The sequence below is a fragment of the Pomacea canaliculata genome, linkage group LG14 (genome assembly GCF_003073045.1).
Source record: "Pomacea canaliculata isolate SZHN2017 linkage group LG14, ASM307304v1, whole genome shotgun sequence".
Lineage (NCBI taxonomy): Eukaryota > Metazoa > Mollusca > Gastropoda > Architaenioglossa > Ampullariidae > Pomacea > Pomacea canaliculata.
The window spans coordinates 1,421,069-1,444,053 of record NC_037603.1 but is presented as its reverse complement, the minus strand read 5'-3'; the positions used below and the strand labels follow the sequence as shown (position 1 = coordinate 1,444,053).

General features: G+C 46.0%; 1 protein-coding gene across 1 annotated transcript in view; it reads left to right on the top strand.

The window, feature by feature from the left end:
- LOC112555497 (NFX1-type zinc finger-containing protein 1-like) overlaps positions 1–22,772 on the top strand; it is a 30,724-nt gene extending 7,952 nt beyond the window's left edge. Inside the window, 23 exon segments of the mRNA XM_025223931.1 lie at positions 1,545–4,531; positions 5,362–5,619; positions 9,565–10,147; positions 10,465–10,481; positions 10,483–10,654; positions 11,146–11,269; positions 11,397–11,418; positions 12,024–12,134; positions 12,628–12,842; positions 13,112–13,317; positions 13,564–13,878; positions 14,181–14,371; positions 14,550–14,582; positions 14,584–14,814; positions 14,995–15,230; positions 15,619–15,756; positions 17,071–17,202; positions 17,325–17,423; positions 17,680–17,865; positions 18,130–18,482; positions 18,485–18,865; positions 18,868–18,927; positions 19,144–22,772. Coding sequence (XP_025079716.1) covers positions 3,728–4,531; positions 5,362–5,619; positions 9,565–10,147; positions 10,465–10,481; positions 10,483–10,654; positions 11,146–11,269; positions 11,397–11,418; positions 12,024–12,134; positions 12,628–12,842; positions 13,112–13,317; positions 13,564–13,878; positions 14,181–14,371; positions 14,550–14,582; positions 14,584–14,814; positions 14,995–15,230; positions 15,619–15,756; positions 17,071–17,202; positions 17,325–17,423; positions 17,680–17,865; positions 18,130–18,482; positions 18,485–18,865; positions 18,868–18,927; positions 19,144–19,340 — 5,064 coding nt within the window. The 5' untranslated portion in view covers positions 1,545–3,727 and the 3' untranslated portion in view covers positions 19,341–22,772.
- Positions 22,773–22,985: the final 213 nt, after the last annotated feature.

The following is a 22,985-nucleotide window of genomic DNA, read 5'->3' as shown; positions in this document are numbered from 1 at the left end:
ACGACGAACTTGTCAATGACGAGTAAAATGAGGCCAATGCGGCAAAGAAGGAGGACGACGATCGAAGAGTTGCCTGATGTTTTCTGAATCACAATTGGCCATAGAATGATCGCTGAAATTCTTCCCTGAAAATTACTCGGTTTCAGAAATAGCGCGAGGAAACCGTTCGTACGATTTTGCTTAAACTGTTTAACGTTTCCTGCCGTTTAGACATGGCCGTTAAACATCGCTTGCAATTATCTGGAAAGGGTTTAACCTTTCTTCTGAAGAATTCATCCAATGTTTGGAGAGATGTGCTGGTCGGCGAACCGCGCTGTCCCGCTGTTCGATGTAGGATACGAAGCTATTTGGAAGAAGGAAAGTTTTCTTTTGGAGGGAAGAAGTGTCAGTGGGATAAAGACGAGAGAAATAAAGTGAAATGACTTCTTAGTCCTATCATTTACTTAATGTTGCAGACAGGAAAAGGATCAACTTTTTTAAAAATCGATTTAACTGTACAAATTAACTGTACGATCTTTGTACGAGCTTCGACGCGAGGGTTTACAGGTAGCATCTCTGCAGCGGCACGGCAAGCGGTGACGGAGGCGGCAGCGGAAAATTGGATGACGTAGACGTTGTGGCTTGATGCGAGCGGAGCGACACCTGAGTGGGAATACACTCAACGGAGAGAAAAGAAGAATACATCCTCGCTCGCTTTCACGCACGCGCACATGCGGATGGACGAAAGACGCACGCATGTACGCATGCGCACCCACGTGTACGCACGCGTGAACAAGAAACCGAGGTCTAACATCGTTGCCGCTGTCGCTGTCGCAGCTCCCCCTGCCGAGCGGATGTAAGATGTTAACATGCGAGCACGCACTCTGTAGGTATGGATTGCCGGGAAACTAAAGAAGGACGAAGAGCTTCTTCTATTGATTCCAGGCTCAGGTGACGAGCGCATGCCATAGGTCTGAAGGTATGCCGATATTGACGACGAGGGGTGGAGGGTAGGGTAGGTTGATAGAGGAGAGGGAGGGACTGGGAGGAAGGAAGCACAGACAAATTAGCACCGTGCTGACGACACGCCCTGATGAGCGGGTGGTTCTGTGCGCTTGTGCGTGTGTTTGTGCGTATTTCAGACACTCAACCCCAAACTTTCTACTCTTTCACCCTCCCTTTCGCTCCCTGGTGTCTATCTTCTGCACGAATTCTCTCACGTGGAGTTATGAACACTCGAAAGTGCACGCGCTCACTCACACACACTCGCTTGCGCGCGCGCCTCAGGACGAAAGTACAACGTTGCACGAAATCGACTAAAGCATCCATTTAAATGAGGCAAATAACGTCAAAAGGGCAAAAGGGGTGACAGGCTGGGTGGCTGCGTGTTCAGCGGGCAAACACCGCCTCTCGACAGACCTTCCGCCAGCTGAACCAAAGCTGCGGCCGGGAGTGTATCACACCTGTAGTCTGTTGTAAAGAGAGGATGTTGCTGTCGGGTGGCCGGGTGTTGGGGCCTCCCACCCTTGGACCCTTGTCGCTTAAGGCTTTTCCATGTTTCGCAGGTCACTCATGTGTGTCCCCTGCCGCCCCCACCGCGACCACCATGTGGCGATCCGTGGATAATACGACCGGCGCGCCCGTCATCCGGAAACCACCCTCGAAAGACACCCAGCGCGTGCTGACGCAGGAGGGCTTCTGGGCGAAAGGTAAAGGTCGAGGAGACAGCGAGGACACCAGCGACAGCGACAGCAGCAGTAGTAACAGCAGCAATGGCAGCGACAGCAAGACCCTTAATCCAGAGTTGTCCAAGTTGGGAAATGCCAGAACGAACGTTTCCAAATCAAAATCTAGTTCACCTGTGCCAGACGGTTACCTGTCCAGCTCCAGAGAAAACCTGGCCGCGAAATCTGTCGCCTTTGACAAGCGGACCAGGGTGGTGCACACCAAGAGCTCATCTGTGGAAAAAAACCAACGGCCAGCGGATCCTGCCAGATTCTCTGCGAAACAACAGTCGGCACAAGGAGTACTGCCAACGAGGGGTTTCGGCAACGAACAACCAGTTACAACCAGTTCGACCAGAGATGAGTTCAGCTTGAAACGATTTCTCACAGGATATAACTCGCCCAGAAGAAGCGCTGAGGCGGGGGTTTCGGCCCGACCTACAATATCTTCCAGAGAAGATTCGAACCGTGGACGACAAACGAAGCTAGACGAAAAAAATAAGCTAGGCCAGTTTTTTCCCAAAGAACTGCAAAGTAAACATGGCTTCTCCATGATGCCCGATCTGGCGCCATCGCTCAAGACGACGAAGGTGAGGACAAAGTTTGGACACGACTCTGGAAATGAGTACACAACGTTTGGGTCACATGACTCAGAAAACGACTTTCCTCCGTTTGGATCACGGGATGTGCCTTCGAGAACCTCGGTGCACGAGGACAGCCTCCGCCACTCTCGAGCGACCGCCGCGCGGATGTGGGGCGGCACGGTAGCGGAGGTTGGCAAGACGGAGGGCACCGGCTGGGAGGAAGGCGACAAGGACGACGATGACCAAGAAAATGTCAGCGAGAATCTAAGCCACGCGCGAAAGTCAGCGATGAACGCGTGGGGGAACGTGCCGGGAGCCTCGGCCAAAGGTGGCAGCACCAGTGGAGGATGGGAACCGGACGACGCGGCAGCGGGAAGGCATCGCTATGGCGGATATAGCAGTGGCAAGCGGAACGGAGACAGAAAGGGAGAGGACAGGGTAAATTCTCGTGGGGTGGCGACGGGGAGGGCCAGTCCCTCTCGAGGGTCGGCCTCGAGGAATCCTTCAGATATGTCCACGAAGCCGATTGGATACTGGGGGTCGGCGACCAGACGACGAGGATTGACACCTTCACATCGCCTTCCCAGACCAAAGGCACCTCCAGAAAGTTGCAGGCCATGTGTAGTGAAATCCTGGGAGACGATTCGCAGAGACACGGGAAGAGATCGGAGGGGAAGACCAGAGAAGGCGAGGACTCAGGTTCCCTTGACGACACGGATGACGATCTAGAGCACATGCTGTCTTCGGCGGCTAGGTACGTTCCGCCTCGAAGGCCAAGTCGTGCGCGCGGAAATGTGTCGGACATAGGGTCAGGGAAGTGAAGAAGGGATGCCTTGGTCACCACGGGGATCGGCAGGTGTGGACAATTCCCGACACATAGGGGAAAGAGTCATCGGGCGTCAACTTTGGTGTGGACAGGACAGGTGAGGGGGAACGAACGGGCAACTGGAACTCGCCGGGAGGTGGCCGAAACGTGCCAGGGAGAGACAACTTGCCACATAATGAGAGAGACAATTGGAGACAGAACGAAAGAGACAATTGGAGACAAATTGAAAGAGACGATTGGCGACAAAACGACAGAGACAATTGGAGACAAAACAATAGAGACACGTGGAGACAAAACGACAGAGACAATTGGAGACAAACGACAGAGAAAACAACGGTGGCGATAGAGACAGAGATCATCGACAACCGTGGCGAGACCCTCGTGACAGACCTGGACGACAACAAATTCCAAGAGAGCGTCAGCACCACGAGGTGCCCCCGCTACCCCGAGCATACGACAGACACAACGAGCACGTAGCAGACAGGAATGAAGGTGAGGATCCTCCACCCCCGGTCAACAGGCACATACCCCAGCAGCATCCTCAGCAGCCGCCGCCGCCGCAGCAGCAGTATCCTCAGCAACAACAGCAGCAGCAGAACAGAGGAGCCCCGCGCATGCCCAGGCCGCTGGAAGTAAATCTCTCCTTCGGGAGGTTGAGGGACCTGCGGGGCAAGGAACCCGCCGAAGTGGTGGCGGCGCTGGCGTACAGCAAGGAGGGACTGCAGCGCCTGGTGCGCGATGAGCAAAAGTTGACACGAGACCGTGAGATGATGCGGCTGTTGCTGACGGTGTTGGGCAAGGTCAGCCAGTGCAAGTCCATGCCCACACAGCAAAACGAAGTCTTAAACGCCGTGCGCGTGCCGGAGTTCTTCCGCGTGCTGGGGCCATTCCTCACCCAAAGCGTCCTCAACTGCTCACCCGCCGAGGTCGTCAACATCGTCGCGGATTGCGCCGACCTTCTTCGGACTCTCCTGACCATATTCCCCTCGAGCCTGTCTGATGTGGTAGGGGCCTGCGCCTTCCTAGAAGTGGCCTTAAAGATGGTCAAAGGACGGCAGATCGAGCTGGGGGAGGAAGTGGAGGCTAAGGTAGAAGAACTGGAGCTGGCCCGGGAGGCGGGGTTCGAGTCTCTACAGCGCAAGCAGTGCAAGGCGCGTAACGAAGCTGTGGACGAGGACAGCCTGGCCCCGCCCGACGACTTCCGCCAGATCTCCGTCTTCCCCACCATCGAAGACCTGGAAAAGGAGGAGCTGCCTTTCCTGCGGAAGAACAAGGAGAAGGGAGGCTATGTTAGCCTGGATCATTACCTGGACGTGCAGTTCCGCCTGTTGCGAGAGGATTTCGTGTACCCGCTAAGGGAGGGAATAGCTGAGTACCAGAAGATGCTGTCCACACCTGGTAGAGGCAAACGACTGAAGGTGAGTGATCTTTCGTGTGTCGTAGTAACATAAATATTTTTGAATACAGAAACCAAAGTTTGCTTCTCGCAGTTAATTTCCTCGCATCTGTTGTGTAATGTATGAGTGAATTCAACTTACACAAAGTCGCCATGGAGGGGGGGGACCCCTCTTACGATTCCCCGCTTTGCGTTCAAAAATTTTCCATGAAAAATAGCGATCTTCCAAATATTCAGTCCTTTAACGATTCTTAAAGAACCGCTACTGACTAATGTACTTGCTGAACTAGGTAAAGTAATGAGCTAGAGGAGGGTGAACTTTTGGTCCTCCCGGTAGGGCTGTGGTTAAAAACAAATGTCGCTTGTCGCCACGTGAGTGAGAATATCGATGTTCCTCGTCCTCTTCCGATGACACGCGCAAGGAAGCAAGCTCGCGCACACGCATGTACGTATGCACACATATTCACATATTTGTGTATCTCCTGATAATCCGAAGTCCTCCCTATACAACATTTATTTTCTTTCGCTCAATTCCCTTAGTTCGAAATCACTTTTGTGTGTGGATGCACTTTGCGACTAAATAAACCAGCAACCAGCCAACGAATGCCAACATTTATGTGAATGCAATCCTTGATTGATCCTTGTGGAAATAAAAATAAAAAACCCCCGCAGCGCCTCAATTTAAAAAGTCGCATAGCTCATACCAAACACTCATCTCCTCAAAACAACATAGAAAAATAGCAAATAGTTTACGGAGCAACAAATAACTATACCAATTTTAATAAAGAACAGCAAATATGATTTTATTAGATAATTCAATTTTTTCACGAGTTGCATTTCTTGCCATGCCAGGACATCCGGGTGTACCACGATGTCCACCTGCTGAGGGCCGTGTGCCTGCAGACTGGTCTCGGCCATCGGTTGTGCTTTGATGTCACTCGGCTGAAGCGGGTCAAGTGGGAGATCTCTAAGCGACTCATTTACGGGTCGCTGGTCTGCCTGTCCCCTGACAACTTCCGCACACTCTTCTTCGCCACCGTCATCAACAGGGAGCCCGCCGACCTCAAAGAGGGACTCGTCGATGTGGTCTTCGAGCACAACCTGGAAGAGGTAAGTCACCGCGATGCCACGGAACTGCATCATCATCATCATCATCATCATCATCATCATCATCATCATCATCATCATCATCATCGTCGTCGTCGTCGTCGCTAAAACATCTTTTCCATAAGCATCACTCCTAACATTAAGTCATATAATGTTAGTCCCTATTTTTAACCCTTTCTTTCAAGTTTTTTTTTTTTTGGTCCATTCTGGAGTATTATTCCTTACAGCAATCGACCTAGTTGTCAATAGTTGGGATTGTATTGAATTGTAGTCTAGTTGCTCGTCTTCCTATGAAGAATTATAACACTTACCATCCTGGTTTTTTTTTTCTTGATTCCTTTTTCTGTTTTATATGTTGGTTTTTTATTACTGGGAGAGGGTGGGTATAGTTGTTTCTCCTTCCGTCCTTCGTATCCTGTCGGCATCTCCTACTTGTCTGAAGCGCTCAGAGCATGCTCCATAGTGAGCTTGATTATTTATTGTATAACTCAGACATTTATTATTTTTATTGACTAGTCCACCTGCTTGTCTTTTGCAGATTTCTGCAACTCTCAGTGTTTACTGTGTGTTCTCTGATTCCTCTGGTTGTTCCGTCTTTTGTCTGTTGTTTAAGAGACAATGCTGATGAGCGCGATCATCTCAACCACACTTTTATTATTGTTATTATCATTAATATATTTATATATTAGAGTACTGGATAGCAAACTCAATGCGCTTCACAGTACCACGTAAAACAAGAGAATTAGGATATGATAATCGTGGGAAATGAACCGATGATGAATGCCCAGATTCCATTCCATTTTGTGATGTTCTTATTCGGTTCAAAATTTCATGATTCAAATTTGTACTTGAAAAAAAAAAGGTATCATCGAGTGAGGACATTACAAATTTATGTCTGTATCTATGTATGCAGCAGTCAGCGGACTGTTCACTGCAAAGTCAAGAAGCAGAGTTCACATGAATCACAATATACAGACCCTACATCCAAGCAGACACCCACCCGTGTGACAAACTAGGCCTCCTAGCACATCAGCAGGATTTACCTGGCAGGTTAAAACATCCCAACACACACAAAGCAGGAATATATCAACAAAGGTCAAAAGCAACTGAAGACTGTAAATCATCAATATCGATATCTCTTGGTCAACAGCAACTTTAGCCACCGACAAAGCAGGACACCGACATCGCATCCAACATCTGGCGACAAGTGCGACATACTTAGAGACAAAGTCCAGTACAATAACGACCTGTCAAGCGAGACAAAAATCCTCTTCAATCCAGTTCCTTACATTTTACACTCATACGTGCCACTTAGCCTATGGATTCCATTTGTGAGACTTTAGTTGATAAAGAAAATATGTTGAGGGGGAGGAGGAGATAACGGGGGAGACAAACATGACAGGAAACAGCGACTATATTGACGCTGGTTTCTAACATTGATAGTTGTTAATCCTAATTACCGTTGAGTTAGTATCCACATTGGATAAACGACCAGATTTTTCGATAATCTTTGAAATCAGAATAACATTACATGTAATGGAATGTAACTTCTCGCCAGTAGAACATTGTGCTCTCTGCGATTTAACCTGCAGACAACACCCATCGACACATGCACTCAGAAAAAAAAAAACAGCATCGGTGAGGAGTGGGGGAGATCTTGTAAAAATTATGAGACACCCAGTGGGAAGTCGAATCCACAACGTTTCGAACGCATAGATGTAACCATAGAAACTAGTGTGCAGCAGACTATTGAGCGGTCATAGGTCATTAACTCGCGGCGTTAATGAAGCGTGAAGCTGGTGACAGGAACTCAGTTCTCAGTGTAGGAGTGCTGCTGTACCCATCACTTGGGTTCACCTGCACCATGGCCATTAGTCGATGACCGCCGCGCAGTGTTCTCGTTGTACTTGAGTGGAAGCGAACGGTTACAGCACCAGCGTCCAAGGTTGGCAGGTTCGATTCCCATTTCGCACAATACTTCTTTTCGGGTGATCCAGCTGTCCAAAAGGTAGCTGAACCATTAAAAATTGGTGAAGAAGGCGAGGCAGTGAGGGCTATGAAATCATCTCCTCTGTATCTTTAAGTTCTTTAATAACCAAAGGGTCACTAATTTTGAAAATCACGGGGAAATTCGCTAGCTATTAGTTACTATTCACTATGATTAGTGACATGGTGCGCAACTAATTAGATATTGACTACAGGGCTAGCTGACTCATTTTCTTTCCTTTTAATGGTCCTTCTGTCTGACTTTTGACTTTTTTAATTTTCGATTTCTCTCTTTCTTTTGGCCTTTACTTAATTCACATTCCGCATGCAAATCATGTGATTTTATTTTAGCATCGCAGCATAGGTCATACATCCACACACACCCACACATTTCGTCATTAATATATTCATAAAAAAACATGTAAATCGAAAAAGTAACTCAAATTCTTGTGGAAAAAACTTATCAAACGAGAGTGGTGCGAGTTGCACACTTCTTTTTTAAAGCACGTTTAGGCCTTATTTATGATTCTTTATATATGAACAGTTTCACAAAACAGCATTAGAAATTTTAAAATAAAATATTTTTAAATATACTGAAAAAATAAATAAGATGTTTAAAACATTTATGATCCGGTCAGCACTATTTTTCATATGTGTTTGCGCCACACATCGAAATGGCATAACGGCGATTTTTAAAAAAGTTTCTTGAATTTGCTTCTTACATGGAGCAAGCGCTCATCGTAAATCTCTGAAAATAGAACATAAGTATCAAAAAACATATTCCGGTGGTAAGTTATGACGAAAAGGAAGACAATTATTACATTTTTCCCCCCTTAATCACACCTGGATTTGTCGAGAAAAAAGAAAGTGACGAAAGGGTAATATTTCTAAAAATAACTTCTTCTGCTTGAGCTGAATTCAAAGAGGAAAGATGCAATCATGGGTAAAAGAAAACAACCAAGACACAATGTGATATTACTGAATGTTTTCTTCGACAATCAGGGTTAGTTCTAAAGATAATGCTTACAAACACAAGTGGATTAACTTTGTCAAGAGGTGTATATAATTATACACATCTCTGATTTCCTCAGACATGCCGTGTGAACTTTGCCCCCCACACCGTCCTCAAGAATTTGCTCAAACCATTTCACAGTCGATTGTGATCCAGTCACTTATACAGTTCAGACAACTTTTGAACTTTCAGTAAACAAAGTCATGTAAGTAAACAATAGATTTTGCATGCAGCTAAATGAGTAAAAAATAAATTTTTACATCGATAAAAATGTATAAACAATTTTATACTGTTATTATATTTTAATGGTAAAAAGTCATTATCAGTAATCTGTTGTAACTATAAAATAAAACTGCAATTAACCATCTAACGAACAAGTACAGGAGTTTATCTTACAACAAATGCTCACTAAATTAACTCAAATGCGCTCAGTAAGAAACAGCAATAATACAATGTAGACTGCAATCTGGGGAAAATTTACTTACCAGTTTGTCGAGTTACACCTTTCCGACCTTTTGAATTTTTTTTTTTTTTAATTTTCCGTCGAAGCGTCTGAAGTTCACATTTGTATGGCTGTGTTCTAGAATCAGCCGTTTCATTTTCTGAACAAAAAATCCCTTCTTGAACACGACAGTGTGGGCGATGTTTCTTTTTTTTTTTGATTGGAAGACCTGCATAGATTTTCTGGACTGGCTGTTACAAATGCTGTTACACGCAGCAGAGCTCTCCAGTGTAGGAGAGTAATTTTCTTCTGCTTTCCTAGCGGCAGGATTTTTTAAAATATTTTTTTCAGTGTTTCCTTTGTTTGTTGGATTGATGGCTCTTTTTTTTTTTTGTAATCAAACTGTAATTTTAAACTCGATGTTAACTTATTTCTGTTGCAATAAATGCATAATTAAGATCTTGTCGTTGGCACTCACGGTCGTTGTCATCGTTACTGTCTACATCAGGTGTCGGCCATTACCCCTGAGTCGGTGTTCACGATGGCGGAGACGACAGCATTCTTCGAGGCGTACCGACACGTGCTGGCAGGTCTGCAGCACATCCACGACAACGACCTGCCCTTCCAGCGCTACATCGTGCACTGCGAGAAGAACATCCGCGAACCCGCCTACCTCACAAGGCAGGACCAGCCCGTCTACGACCTCCGACCCCTCGTCGACGACGGGGTGGTGCTGCGGGAGGACCGACAGTTGGAGGACCAGGGACGGGACGTGTCCTACCGCTTCAGCACCGAATCCAGATCCGCCGAACGGGTTCCGGTTTTGCAGCGTGAGGCATGGCCGGAGGCGGGGCTCCTGAAACTGGATCCCTCGCAGTTCGAGGCCCTGCACCGGGCCTTGACGAAAGAGTTCTCTGTCATTCAAGGGCCCCCTGGAACAGGGAAGACCTACGTGGGGCTAAAGATTGTCAAGGCGCTGCTTCACAACCGGAAGTCGTGGGATCCGGATCTCAACAGAAGCATGTTGATCGTCTGCTACACGAACCACGCTCTCGACCAGTTCCTGGAAGGAGTAGTTTGTTTTTTCAAAGGTTTGTAGACAGTCTTCTCTCTACTCATGGGAGGTAGCTTAGTATGATGCATGATGAAGCTGATGAGGTGATATTTCCACTGTGGATGATAGTGACATAGTAATGTGTGCGCGTGCGTGTGTGTAACAGACACCAACGGACAAAGTGACAGACAAAGACATGACAGACTAAAGTTTACAACAATGTTTTGATGTGATGGGTGTTGTAAGGGAGGAGTGTTAGGAAGCAGTGAAGTAGTCCTGTGGGGAGGCAATTTACAGGCACGACAAAGGTACAGAGAGCAAAGAGACAAGGGGGATAATCTTGCTGGCGTGCAGGGCGCGTGGTGCGCGTAGGGAAGCCGGCTGAAGAGCGAGGAGATGAAAAAGTTCACGCTCAGCAACATCCGGTGGGAGATGAGGCGCCAGAACCGAGACGACCTGGACAGGGACTTCCGGGAGATCACGCGCTTGCGCTTCCAGGGACACGAGGCAATGGACAACCTCAGGAAGGAGATGGACACCATTGGTGAGCAGCGCTAAATGGTGATGGTGGTGAGTGGGGGGGAGGAGATGTTGTCAGGGGGTGACGGGATGCTTTCCCACATTCTTTGAGACTTGCTTTGAGTCAGTGCAGGCCCTGGACGGTCTCCTGTCCTACTTATGGCAGACATCATGCCTTCCAATACCCTAGACACAGCAAACAACCCCTCTTTTGATGACATTTGATTTACAAAATGAAAATCCGTGTTGCTCTTGACAGTTCATTAAAAGAAAATCATCAATTTCTTACAAACGAGAAATACTTGTAACAGGGCAAACACCAGCAGCATCAATCGTTTTAGACTACAACAGATGATTGTGCTTTTTTTTTCATTATACATTTTTTCGCCAAAAATTTTTTTCCCACTTTTTTCATTAGTCTTTAGGTTTACTCTATGCAATATCTTTGTTCACTGAAGTCGACCCTTGATCTCTGTGACACTTGCATTAATTTGTGTGTTGTTGTGGTCTCGGCAGGGCTAAAGATCGAGGGTGCCAGGCGAGAGATTCTGCACGAAGACGTCCTCAGGCAGTACATGCTTCCTCAGCACTACGACCGCCTGCAGGACATTAAGCAGTACATTCAGACAGGCTTCATTCGAGGCAGGTGAGAAAGGACAGATGAAAAAATTATATTGAGCTTGTAACGACAAGAAATGAGTGTGCCCTACAGCAAAGTGCGTAAGCATTTAAAAGTTGTAAACATTTCTTTGTACTATAATAATTATGCAGGGAAGAACGAGGAAGAAGGTGTTTTGCATCCCGAGTGGCTGGGCTTGGGAGCCATGCTGCAGAGCACTAATGTGACGTCAGAGGACCTCCAGCAGCTGGACCAGGAGCTGGGTCAGGACGAACTGGACGTGGAGGGAGAGGTTCAAGCTCTGGAAGAACAGAACAGACTGGATACGGAGGAGAACGGTGACAGGAACGAGAACAAACGGAAAGAGGTTCGAGTTGTTTCCTCTTGTTATACTTTTCCTACTAATGATGTTCTTCTGTGTCTCCTTCACATCCCCTTCTTCATCAGCTCATCTTATTTTCTCCTTTTTTTCTGCGCCCTGTGTGTAATATTATCTGACTTTTATTATTAATGATGATGATAATGTTAGAGTTGTTTCCTCTTGTTGTTGTTCTACTTCTTATTGTTCTTTTGTGTCCTTTACACATCCCCTCATCCATCATTCTATTTTCATCCTTGTTTTTCTGTACCCTATGCTTACTATTATTTTTGTTGTTGATGATAATGATGATGATGATGATCAGAGAGAGAAAAGGAAAGCCCTAGCCGAAGAGCGCAATGGATATCTGGCGCTGGACATCTCCCGCCTGGACCAAGGGCTGTCCAAAAATGACAGTGCTGGGACGGAGAGTTCCAGATCCAACGGTCACAGTGGAAGAAGATCAAGCGGAAGCTGAGGCGGAACGTGGTTGTCGATGACCGAATGACGTCAGAGGAGGAACAAGAGGCAAGGCTTTTAGTTGCAAAACACAAACAGTAAAGTTTGCAACACGGTGTAGATCATTTTCAGGGGTTATGATTACCCAGAGTTCACCAAAAAAATTTGTGGCACCCGTTAGTGTGGTCGTTAAAATACTTGCTTGTCACCTGTGCAGTGAGAGGCTCAGAGTTCAGATCTCGTCTCAGAACACACAGGGCTGGGCACCGGGGGTTTACCCTCCCTTTCCCTTTCCCCCGATTGTCTGAAATCACCAAAGGTGGAAACACATTCCTATTAAATAAACCAACAACCAACCATCGCCTCAAAAATCTGTATAATGGATGGCGACAAGATGTCGAGTTGAGAATTTTCAGATGGAGAAACATTTAAAAAAAAAAAATTCGTTTTTAAGAATTGTACATCACATTCCAGTTATAAATTCTAGTCAAAATAGGATGTTGTGTGTGTGACGCTGTATCTTTTGCCGATCTTAAAGTCATGTGACTGCTACATCTGTTAGGTGGCCGACCTGTGGGAGCTGGACATTCCCCAAAGATGGCGTCTGTATCGGCGCTGGGCGCAGAACCTGTGCGACTCGCTGCAGGCCGAGATCCGCGACCTCGAGCGTCTGTACGACCGCTTGGCCCGCCGCCAGCAGGAGACCCTCATGCAGGAGGACAAGCACATCCTCAAGAGCGCCACGGTCATCGCCATGACGACCACAGCTGCGGCCAAGTGAGTAGCTAGTTTCTAACACCCTCGACCGATTTCGTGTGTTTCTCATACAGGACTGTCACGTGAGCTTAAGTACAGAGACTCTTCCTCTCTATCCGTTCATCTGTTTGTCTGAAGTAATTTCCAGTTAGAAGAAAGTCGAGTTATCTTTGCTTTAACTTGAAAGAGAGAACTTGTACACAAAATTTGTTGTCGGACATTTTGACATGGCTCCGTCTTTCAAACGGTCACCCGTGAGTCTAAAGTCACAAGTCAACTGTCTTCATCAGGTATCAAAGCATCCTCCAGGAGGTCAAGCCGCGAGTGGTGGTCGTGGAGGAGGCGGCGGAAGTGCTGGAGGGTCACGTGATCACGACCCTGAGCCAGGACTGCCAGCACCTGATCCTGATCGGCGACCACAAGCAACTGCGTCCTAACCCCACAGTCTACGCGCTGGCCCGGAAGTACAAGCTAGAGTTGTCCCTTTTCGACCTGAGTAATCCGGATGATAGACATGGTTTACCTAGATTAAAGATACATTCGACACGAATCTATCACATGCATCATGCCTTTCTGCTTTGTCAGATAGGTTCATGGTGTTGGTTTTATCCTGTACACTTCACCCACCCTGAATGAAGAAATCATTTAAATCGATCAATCAGTCTCTCTTTCTCACACTCAGAGAGAGGGAGAGAGAACCAATGGAAAACCATAAAGATATCTAGAGAGAGGTATGTCGAAGTCGAGATACGAACCCAGGACTATTGCAGGTGTGACACGCTGGGGTGGCAGCACCGCATGCGACCGGAGATCGCGGCCCTGGTGAAGCCCATCTACCCGAAGCTGCAGAACCACGAGTCCGTGACGGGGTACGAGGATGTGAAAGGAGTGTCCGCCAACGTCTTCTTCATCAACCACGCCGAGCCTGAAACCAACGACGATGAAACAAAGAGTCACTCAAACTACTACGAGGCTCTCTACATGTCGCAGCTGTGTGGCTACCTCCTCAAGCAGGGCTACGACGCCTCGCGTATCACCATTTTGACCACCTACTCAGGTCCGCACCTATTTGTCAGATTTATTTACTTACATCATCTTTAGTTTTCAGGCTTACTGTCATCCTTTTCGGTCTTATTCTGTATTCTCTTGCATCTATCAACCTTACTGACATCGGCCTCTCGACCTACCAGTCTTGCTTCCACACATCTTTCACTTATTCTTAAAGAGGAGACTGATGTTCGTTGGCCTAACTTAAGAATGACAACTCTCCGAATAATGCTCAACAGTATTATCTATCTTTAGGTCAGCTATATTAGCTCTATAACTCTCCTACAAAACCGTTTACCTGTCTATCTTTAGGTCAGCTGTACCAGCTCAAGAAACTGATGCCCAAGAAGCAGTTTGATGGTGTGCGTCTGACTGTAGTAGACAACTTCCAAGGGGAGGAAAACGACATCATTCTTCTCTCCCTTGTTAGGAGCAACGACGATGGCAACATCGGATTCTTGAAGATCGAGAACAGAGTCTGCGTGGCACTGTCACGTGCGAAGGTGAGTCTTCTATCCAGATATACTCAACACTACACTAATATTTCGTTCCAACCCAACAAATCACCCTTACAGCTTCGGTTTTTAGTAAACATGGCTACACCTCGAGAATAAATACTTGACATACTCTTCCTACTCTGCAAGTGTTTCCATGACGACTTCGCTGCTGTCCTTTATCCAGAAAGGTCTCTATGTCCTCGGCAACTTTGACCTTCCTCAGTGGAGAGAGCGACCTGTGGAGGAACATCACCTCGTCCCTCAGACGGGAGGGGCTGATTGGAGAGACCCTGCATCTGTACTGTCAGAACCACCCCGAAGACGGGGGCCTGGACATCAACTCACCTGCGGACTTTGACCAGGCACCGGAAGGAGGGTGCATGAAGCCCTGCACTACACGCCTAAACTGTGGTCACGTGTGCTCCCGTCTGTGTCACCCGTATGACCAGGTGAGTAGGTGTGCGTGCTATGGTCTTTTTTTTTGCCACGAATCTGATTTTAATTTTTTTTTCTTAAAATGTGTTCAAGAGTTATGAGTTACCTAACAGAAAGCACCATTGTCAACTCCTGCCAGTAACTTTTGAAAGATTTTTTTGTGACTCGGGTTGGCCTTTAACTGTCGGGTGCAGGAGCACGAGACGTACGTGTGCCTCAAGCCGTGCGAGCGACGCCTGGACTGTGAGTTCCGCCACCCGTGCAAGAAGCGCTGTCATCAGAAGTGCGGCGACTGCAGCGAGATGGTGCAGCGGGTCATCCCCAAGTGCGGCCACCCGCAGTTCATGCAGTGTCACGAGGACGTCTACGACTTCGTCTGCCAGGCCGAGTGCAATGTCACGCTGGCCTGCGGCCACCCTTGCGGGGACAGGTCAGTACTGGACACTGTGACGGATCTTCCCATCCTTCCTTCCGTTTCCTTTCTTGCATGCTTCCTTCCCTTATCCTCATTAACTTTTTTTCTGTCCATCCCTTATTATTAACGCTTACCTTATTCCTTCCATCCCTCTATGCGACCATCCCTTCCATCCTTTATCCATTCCTTCCATCTATTCTTAATTCCTTTCTTCTTCATCCTTTTCTCTTTCTCTCTCTTTTCATCACCGTTGCGATAGACCAGAGGCCGAAGAGCGAGTTATGTTCTGTTCTCGCTGCCATACTCTTGCTTTTTTCTCACCACACAACCCGTTCTCTTTGGTTTCGCGGGTTCACACAACAGAATGTAAAAGAGAGCTTTTTCAATTTTTTTTCGACTACAGATGTGGGGAGCCTCATCAGTGCTACGAACAGGTGCCATTCAGCTGGCCATGTGGGCACACGGGGACAGTGTGGTGCCGCTCACGGGAGACAACCCCTTGCATGGACCTCTGTCAGCGCCCTTTGTCCTGTGGTCATCCGTTAGTCACGTTTATTTATTTTTTGTTGTTGTTTGTTCTTGTTGTTGTTGTTTGCCTTTTTTGTCACATTTGGAAACCAGCTCGCGAGATAAAAGTGACAGTCATTTGCAGAGCGTGCACAGATCCGTACAACGTGTGTCGAGGGTCATTGGTGACGGCCTGACCTCCACCTTTATTTCCTGGAGGAGCCTATACTCCTGTAGGATGTTTGTTCTGCATCTCCACAGGAGAGATTGAGGGTGGCACCAAGTGCAGCTTACGGTGAAGGTGGTGCTTTAGTCTGTTGTGTCATGTCCTGAAGCGGAAAGTTATCATCTGTTCTGATCAGGAAGGTAATGGTCGAAGCTAGCGGTTGAGTGGTCTGTGCAAAGCCTCGATCTTCATCTTTGCCAGGCTGACTGTTCTCGTCCTGTCTTCAGCTCCTGATTTTGCAATTCTGTCAACCTGCTCATTGCCATCAGTACCACAATGTGAGGGTATCCAATGCAGTACCGTTTATAGGAAGTTGGTATTTTCAGCCCTCTGTCAGCTTAGGTAGCTGGTTATTGTAACGGCTTGTAGAGCAAGTAGGACATCTGTTATGAACACCACTTTGTGAGTCTGTGTTTGTTTTGTTCATTGCACTGATCATGGCTTTGACTTCGGCTCTTTGTAGTTGGTGCAGTAAGAGCCTGTTGCTATGGTTACCATGTGTCCGTCGGGGTAGTGGATACCTACTCCCGCTCCTCCATTCTGGATGGCGTCCGTCGCTGACCTGTTTCTGTGTAACCCTATGTACATGCTTCTTGTGGGTACCTTCTTTTCGATGTTTGTATCGCTGTGTTTTCCTTGAATGTGAAATGCGGAATTGTGGTTGAGATGAAGCAGTGCCACCTGCTACCCCTCCCCGTCCGACAGTTGGTCCGCGGCTGTTTATTCGTCAGGAAGAACCAGGATTATCTCGCAGCCAGTCTCATGTCTGGAGGCCATTCTCCTGTCCGCCACCTGGAGACGTTGGTCCGATCGGCCCGCTACCGAACCAGCCTAGTCCTAGATTTATTTATCAACATTTATTTATTAATGTGCTTGCAAGGTTTATTTATTTACTAATAATAGTGTGCTAGCAACAGATAAAATTTGTCCTCAGTGGCTTGTAAATTATTTTCCTCGGCGCTGTAAAAATGTATCTACATTAAACGTTAAGACTTGCTATAAAAAATCAATTAAAAATATTTTGCAAGACAGCCTCATGTCATTAAAGCAAGCTCTCAAGTGTTGTTTAGAGGACTCACATTTCTGCGAATGATGATGAGTTTGTTTCACCCTCACCTGCAGGTGTGGCGGCAAGTGTCAGGAGTGTACCAGCGGACGCCTGCACCGGCCATGTCGCAAGAACTGCTCGCGAATCCTGGTGTGCGGCCACGAGTGCCAGGACTCGTGCTCCAACTGCCCACCCTGCAACTCCAAGTAAGAAACTTATTTTAGGCCACAAAAGTTCTTAGTTGTATTTTTATTCGCTGTTTAAACGAATGAAAGACATTATGACCGACTGAGTGTGGGTTCTTACTGACTGAATGATTGATTTACAGATGTCAAAACAAGTGTGTGCACAGTGAGTGTAGGAAACTGTGTGGGTTACCATGCACACCTTGTCGGGAGCCCTGTGTCTGGAGATGTCCACATTTCAGGTGAGAACCGCCGAACGCAGTTTTCAACAAAATCTGACTTTTACCTCACCGCCCACCCCATTCCCTTTCCTCTTCAGTCACACAAAAATAATATAAGCGATCTTCCTGAAGTTTTTTTATTAAAGAAATTTTTTTGTGACACTTGAGCTAGTCGACAGAGTAACTCCTCTTGGGAAATGTTCACAGTTCTCGATCGTGAGATATGTTGCTCTCCTACCTATGTAATCAAATGAAATTGAAGACTGATTGATGGCAGGTGTACGAAGCTGTGTAACGAGCCTTGTGACAGGCAAAGGTGTGATGAACCGTGTCCGAAACTCCTTCGTTGTGATCATCCTTGCATAGGGCTGTGCGGCGAACCGTGTCCACCTCTTTGTCGCATATGTAACGCCGACATCGTGACGGAAATCTTCTTTGGTACGGAGGACGACCCGGATGCAAGGTAGACAACTTGACGGCTCTTCCTCAGGCCTTAATTCAGAAACTGGGGAGATTTTGTGTCTCATTCTCTGCCTTTTTCCATAGTGTAATTATAAAAGCTCATTTCTACTTCTCGTCACATCTATCTGAACCTGAACTGGTCTTTAACTTCACCTGTCACCTGTGTTTCAGTGGGTCTTTAAATTCAGCTAAATGTGAATCCCTTTTGACTTGAGACGGCCAGTAACCTCCCTCGCTTCATTGGTTTTTCTGTGCACGTGTGCAGGTTCGTGCAGCTGGAAGACTGTCACCACATCATCGAGGTGACGAGCCTGGACCAGTGGATGGAGACGACGACCAACCATCACGAGGACGCCGTGCAGCTGAAGGCTTGCCCTCGCTGCAAGACATCCATCCGGCGCAACCTGCGCTACGGCGCCATCATCAAACAGCAGCTGCAGGACATCGAGGTCATCAAGGAGAAGATGCTAGGAGACGAGCTGAAGCGAACCGAGATCACGCGAGACCTAGACGAGCGCATCAACCGCGAGGTCCTGGAGGAGTACGAAGAGATGAAGAAGACGGTGAAGGAGCCGGTGACGTCAGCAGCCTCAGCGGCCTGCTGTGCATGCAGAACCAGATGAAGCTGCTGGACGAGACCAAGAAGCTGCGCGAGACCCGGCGCAAGAAGTCCATCCGCTGCTCCAGCCTTCCTGCGGCGCTGGACGCCTTCGAGAAGTGGATCCTGCATCCGCGGGTCATCTTCCGCAACCAAGAGCGCGAGGACGCGCAGGCCGAGCTGCTTCGCCTGCAGCACTGGATGAGCCTGCTGAACCATCGCAGCATAGCCTTGGGCCGCAACATCTCCATCCCTCCCTCCGTGAGCGATCTGCTGGAGCATGCACTGCAGGCAATGAAGGAGGGGCTGCCCTACGCGCCCCGTCAGCAGGAGGCCAACAAGGAACTGCTGAAGAAGCTGCAGAAGATCGTTCCGGAGTCTGGCCTGGGTGTCAGCGAGGAAGAGCGGTCATGATCCTCGGGGCTATGCAGCTGAACCAAGGGCACTGGTACAAGTGTCGCAACGGTGAGTAAGGCGGCAGTTTGGAGGGCCTTATTATATAATGACTATTAACATGGGTGCTCCGGGACATGATTGCGAGATACAGCAGTTCGTTAATTAATGGCATGTCAAAATCAAAAATTCACTGGGTGGGTCACATACCTGCTACCTTCTGGAAATAGAGGGTCTTTAGGTGGGTGCTTTGATTTGCTAATATGTAAATCATTGTCTGTTTGTCAGGTCACGTGTACGCCATCGGTGACTGTGGAGGAGCTAACGAGATTGCCCGATGCCCGGAATGCAAGTTGGAAATCGGAGGAACCGGCCACCGCCTCCTGGTCGACAACTCCGTGGCTACAGAAATGGACGGGGCTGTGTTTCCGGCCTGGTCTGAACAAAACAACATCGAAAACTTCGGCTTCGACGTTCGTTTCTAAGTGCAGGCAAACTCAGCAGATGGTGAAGCAGATCGAGGACTGACATTGCAGAACAAATCATTCAACGAATGTGACTGTATCAGGAGGAATAATAATTTGTAATGGAAGGAAAACAATGAGACTATTTTCACAAGAGTTACAGATATCGCGATAACTACACAAGCGCAGAAACCTTTTAAATCATGTGTGAAGGATAATTAAGCCGAATCGAAAAATTTCTGACAATTTGTATGACTGAAAGGTAGTATCTACATTTATGCGCTGTATAAACAAACTTTATCTATGCACTACTTATATATGTGGTTGGAAAAAAAAAACATTATAAACATTGTGAGAAAACGGTACAACTTCGTGTTTGTAGCATAAATACAACGCTTGGAAACTTTATTTCTTTGTGTAAAAAATGACGAAAGAGAAATCTGTATATACATATTCCAATGATCATGACACGGTACTTACATTAAGATTTCATGGTGAATTATTGTCAACATTTTGCATCTCATATTAAAATATTTTTATTTATCTGTTTACTATGCAATATATTTTGCCGATCTAACGCCACTGTAACGATTTTTCTAACGCCTACCTATTTTTTTACTCGTGAATAAATTATTGAATAATACTTTTCAGATTAAGACACTTGCCATTTAGACTATCACGGGACAGATAGGGGAGGGATAGACAACTCTATTTTATCATGGCGACCTCACCACCATCTTAATTAATTAACCGTGGCCGTGTACAATATCTTGTATCACTTCCACCAATGTTTGTCCAAATTCAACTGTATAATTCCTTTCCCATTTCGTTACCTTACCACTTCCCATTTTTAATTTCATCTCTTTATCATTTTTTCATCAAGAACCTCCCATCAAAGACCCTATGAACACGGTCCTTATGTCCCTGCCAGGCAAGGGATTGCGATTTCTAGCGCTCATTGAGATGTATCGGTTGGCAGCTTACATGTTTACAGCTTCAGTATCTTGTTAGATTATTCTGTAATGTTGGTTGTTTGTTTGTTTGTTTGTTTGTTTGTTTGTTCTAATTATATTTCGGGCCTGAGGCGGCTGAGAAAGGGCATAAACTGTACAAATTACCACTACAGCCTTAGGGATGCCTGCACCATTTGAAGACATGTACACGACAATGTTGTCACAGCAACCTGTAGGCTGCCTTAACCTGCACAGTTGAAAAGCACTGGAAATACAGAATTATTGTAGCTGTTGTCGTAGCTGTTGCTGTTATAGTTGCTGTTACTGACTTTCGTTACTTTGTGACAATGTCCTGCTTGCGTTACCATGGGAACTTATACAAACCAGAAAATGTATAATGCAGTGAATGGTAAATATAATTGTGCATTGATTGATCGTGGAAATTGGTCTCTCTGTTATTTTCAAATAATTAGGTTGACTGATATTACAGTCGCTAAATTATCTATTGTTTCTGTGAGCATCAGTTTATTCTTGAAAGCTTTTGTCTGATTGGCTGGTTTGTTATAGACCTTTGTAAGTATTACTCCTGCCTTCCAAATAATTCATATTCTCCGTATTAATGCTTCATGTACAGCTTAAAATATTTGTTTATAAAGTTTATATTCATCTGATGTTCACGTTGTGATCTTAGAGTTTCCTGTATTCAAATGTTTATACAAACGTAGATGTCAGCTTTATATTTTTGTGATAATTTAACGACCCCAACATTTTCTGGTTTGGATTTTTAAAGTTTATTTTCGGGTCTGAGATTATTCTGAGTGTTTAGAAAAGAACAAAATTCTGTTCAGTTGGTTTTCTCTCGTTACTTTCTGTTTTGAGCCTGTGATCTTTGCTAGACATCTCGAAGAAGCAAGAAATATTCAAACCTGTGTGGTTCAAATCCCGTCTAAAGGTCTTTTTTGTATCCGTTATAGGTATTTCTTATGCTTCACTAACGACAGATAAGAACATCATTATCATCATCATCGTCGTCGTGCATAGTCAGAACAATATTTCTAATGGTTGTTTTCCATTTATTTCAAGTGTACAGTTCAGTGTCTGTCGTTCACATGGACACTCTACCTGCTAAGTAGACTTGTAAACATTTGTCTCCTGTCATGGTCCCCCAGACACACACCGTTCTCTTTTTTCGAGGTATACATCAAACGGTTGTTCAAGATAGCTGTTTGTGGTTGCACGTTTGCAGTAAGATGCTTTCGAGAATTTCTTTTTATTTTGAGATAGTTTCTTTTGTTTTGGTAATCAACAAAGGTTGTTATGGGAGGGAGGGGGTGAGGTGAGGTACACTCTCCTCGTTTTCTTTCTCTCTTTCTTTCTCGATCGGTATTTTTATAAAAGTCAAAAGTTTGAAGATCGCATTTTCTATCTCTTCATTTGTTCTTGTTGCTTCTTCTGTCAGATGGATCTCATTGTGATGTTCAAGCTCACGTGCTCACCTGGGATTCCTGTTTTCTCACTGTGTGATATTATTGTTTGCTTTGGCTATCCCCCCAGTTGTTCGGCAAGTACTGTTTCAAGATTTTGTTCTTGTTATGGCAGTATTAGCCAGTAGTTTCAGACTGTCATTCATGATTATAAATCGTGCTCCACGTATTCATTCATTTCATGTTTTAGATGTGTTACCTGTGTCAACTGCTCAATTTTATTTAATTATATGAAGAGCCATCGTTCGTCTTGACTGATTTCTTGAGATTACGAGGGAGGGTAAGTTAAGAAAATAAAGATAGTAGCCAAAATTTCAGGTGTACGGAATTATGTTGCAAGACCTTTAGTCGGGTGTAAACAGGTGTAAATTCGCAAACACGGAATTCCCAGACCATGTTGAGATTTGCTGTTGTGCCCTCCTGACCTCTCCTGTACTTATGTTGCTTACCACAGACACCATCTTTGACTATCCTGTAACAATGAACGAGGAGTTGAAACAAAATGGCAATTCATGTCGAACCTGTAACATTTACAGGCGTACCGGTCAAACGGATATCGTTCTACGGACCGGTACGAGTGACCCCGCTATGCACGTGCTGACATCAAGACCCCATCACGTGCAGCTGTCACGTGCCCAAGGCAGGCACCCACGTCACGAGTCACTGAAATTAAGTTTTATATCTGTCCAGCCTGTGGGCTTTGCATGAATTTAGCATTAATATAGAAAGAGATTGAAAAGCATGAACACATCCACTTCAGGTGGCTTGAACATGGAATCTTTGAATGTTTTGTTTACCGCCATTAGTGTCTACAAACAAAGGTGTGCATAATTTCAGACCTTTACCCTCATTACCATGGTGATACCTTTGATTAGTGTCTGTGTATGGGAATTAGTCTTCTGGAACTCAGTCTTGTTGAATGGTTACCTGAGGTTTATAATCAGTGGCATATAGCTGTGTGGATCGTGCGAATTGTTCGATGAAAACAATAAAATCGAAAAAAATTAATGAAATTATTCAATGTCTTATTGTGTTTGATGTGTTTATTTACAGTGGACGAAAGTGCACGTGTGTGTATATATATATAAATGCAAGGAGAATGTTTATATGATTTTGTTTACTGTAGAAAGAACCCAGAATCAATTTCCCTGAAAACTTTACATCTTTCTGTCGAGAGCTCTCTGTGTAGTATGGTATATACAGGTAAATACAACAGAGTGTACATCGGA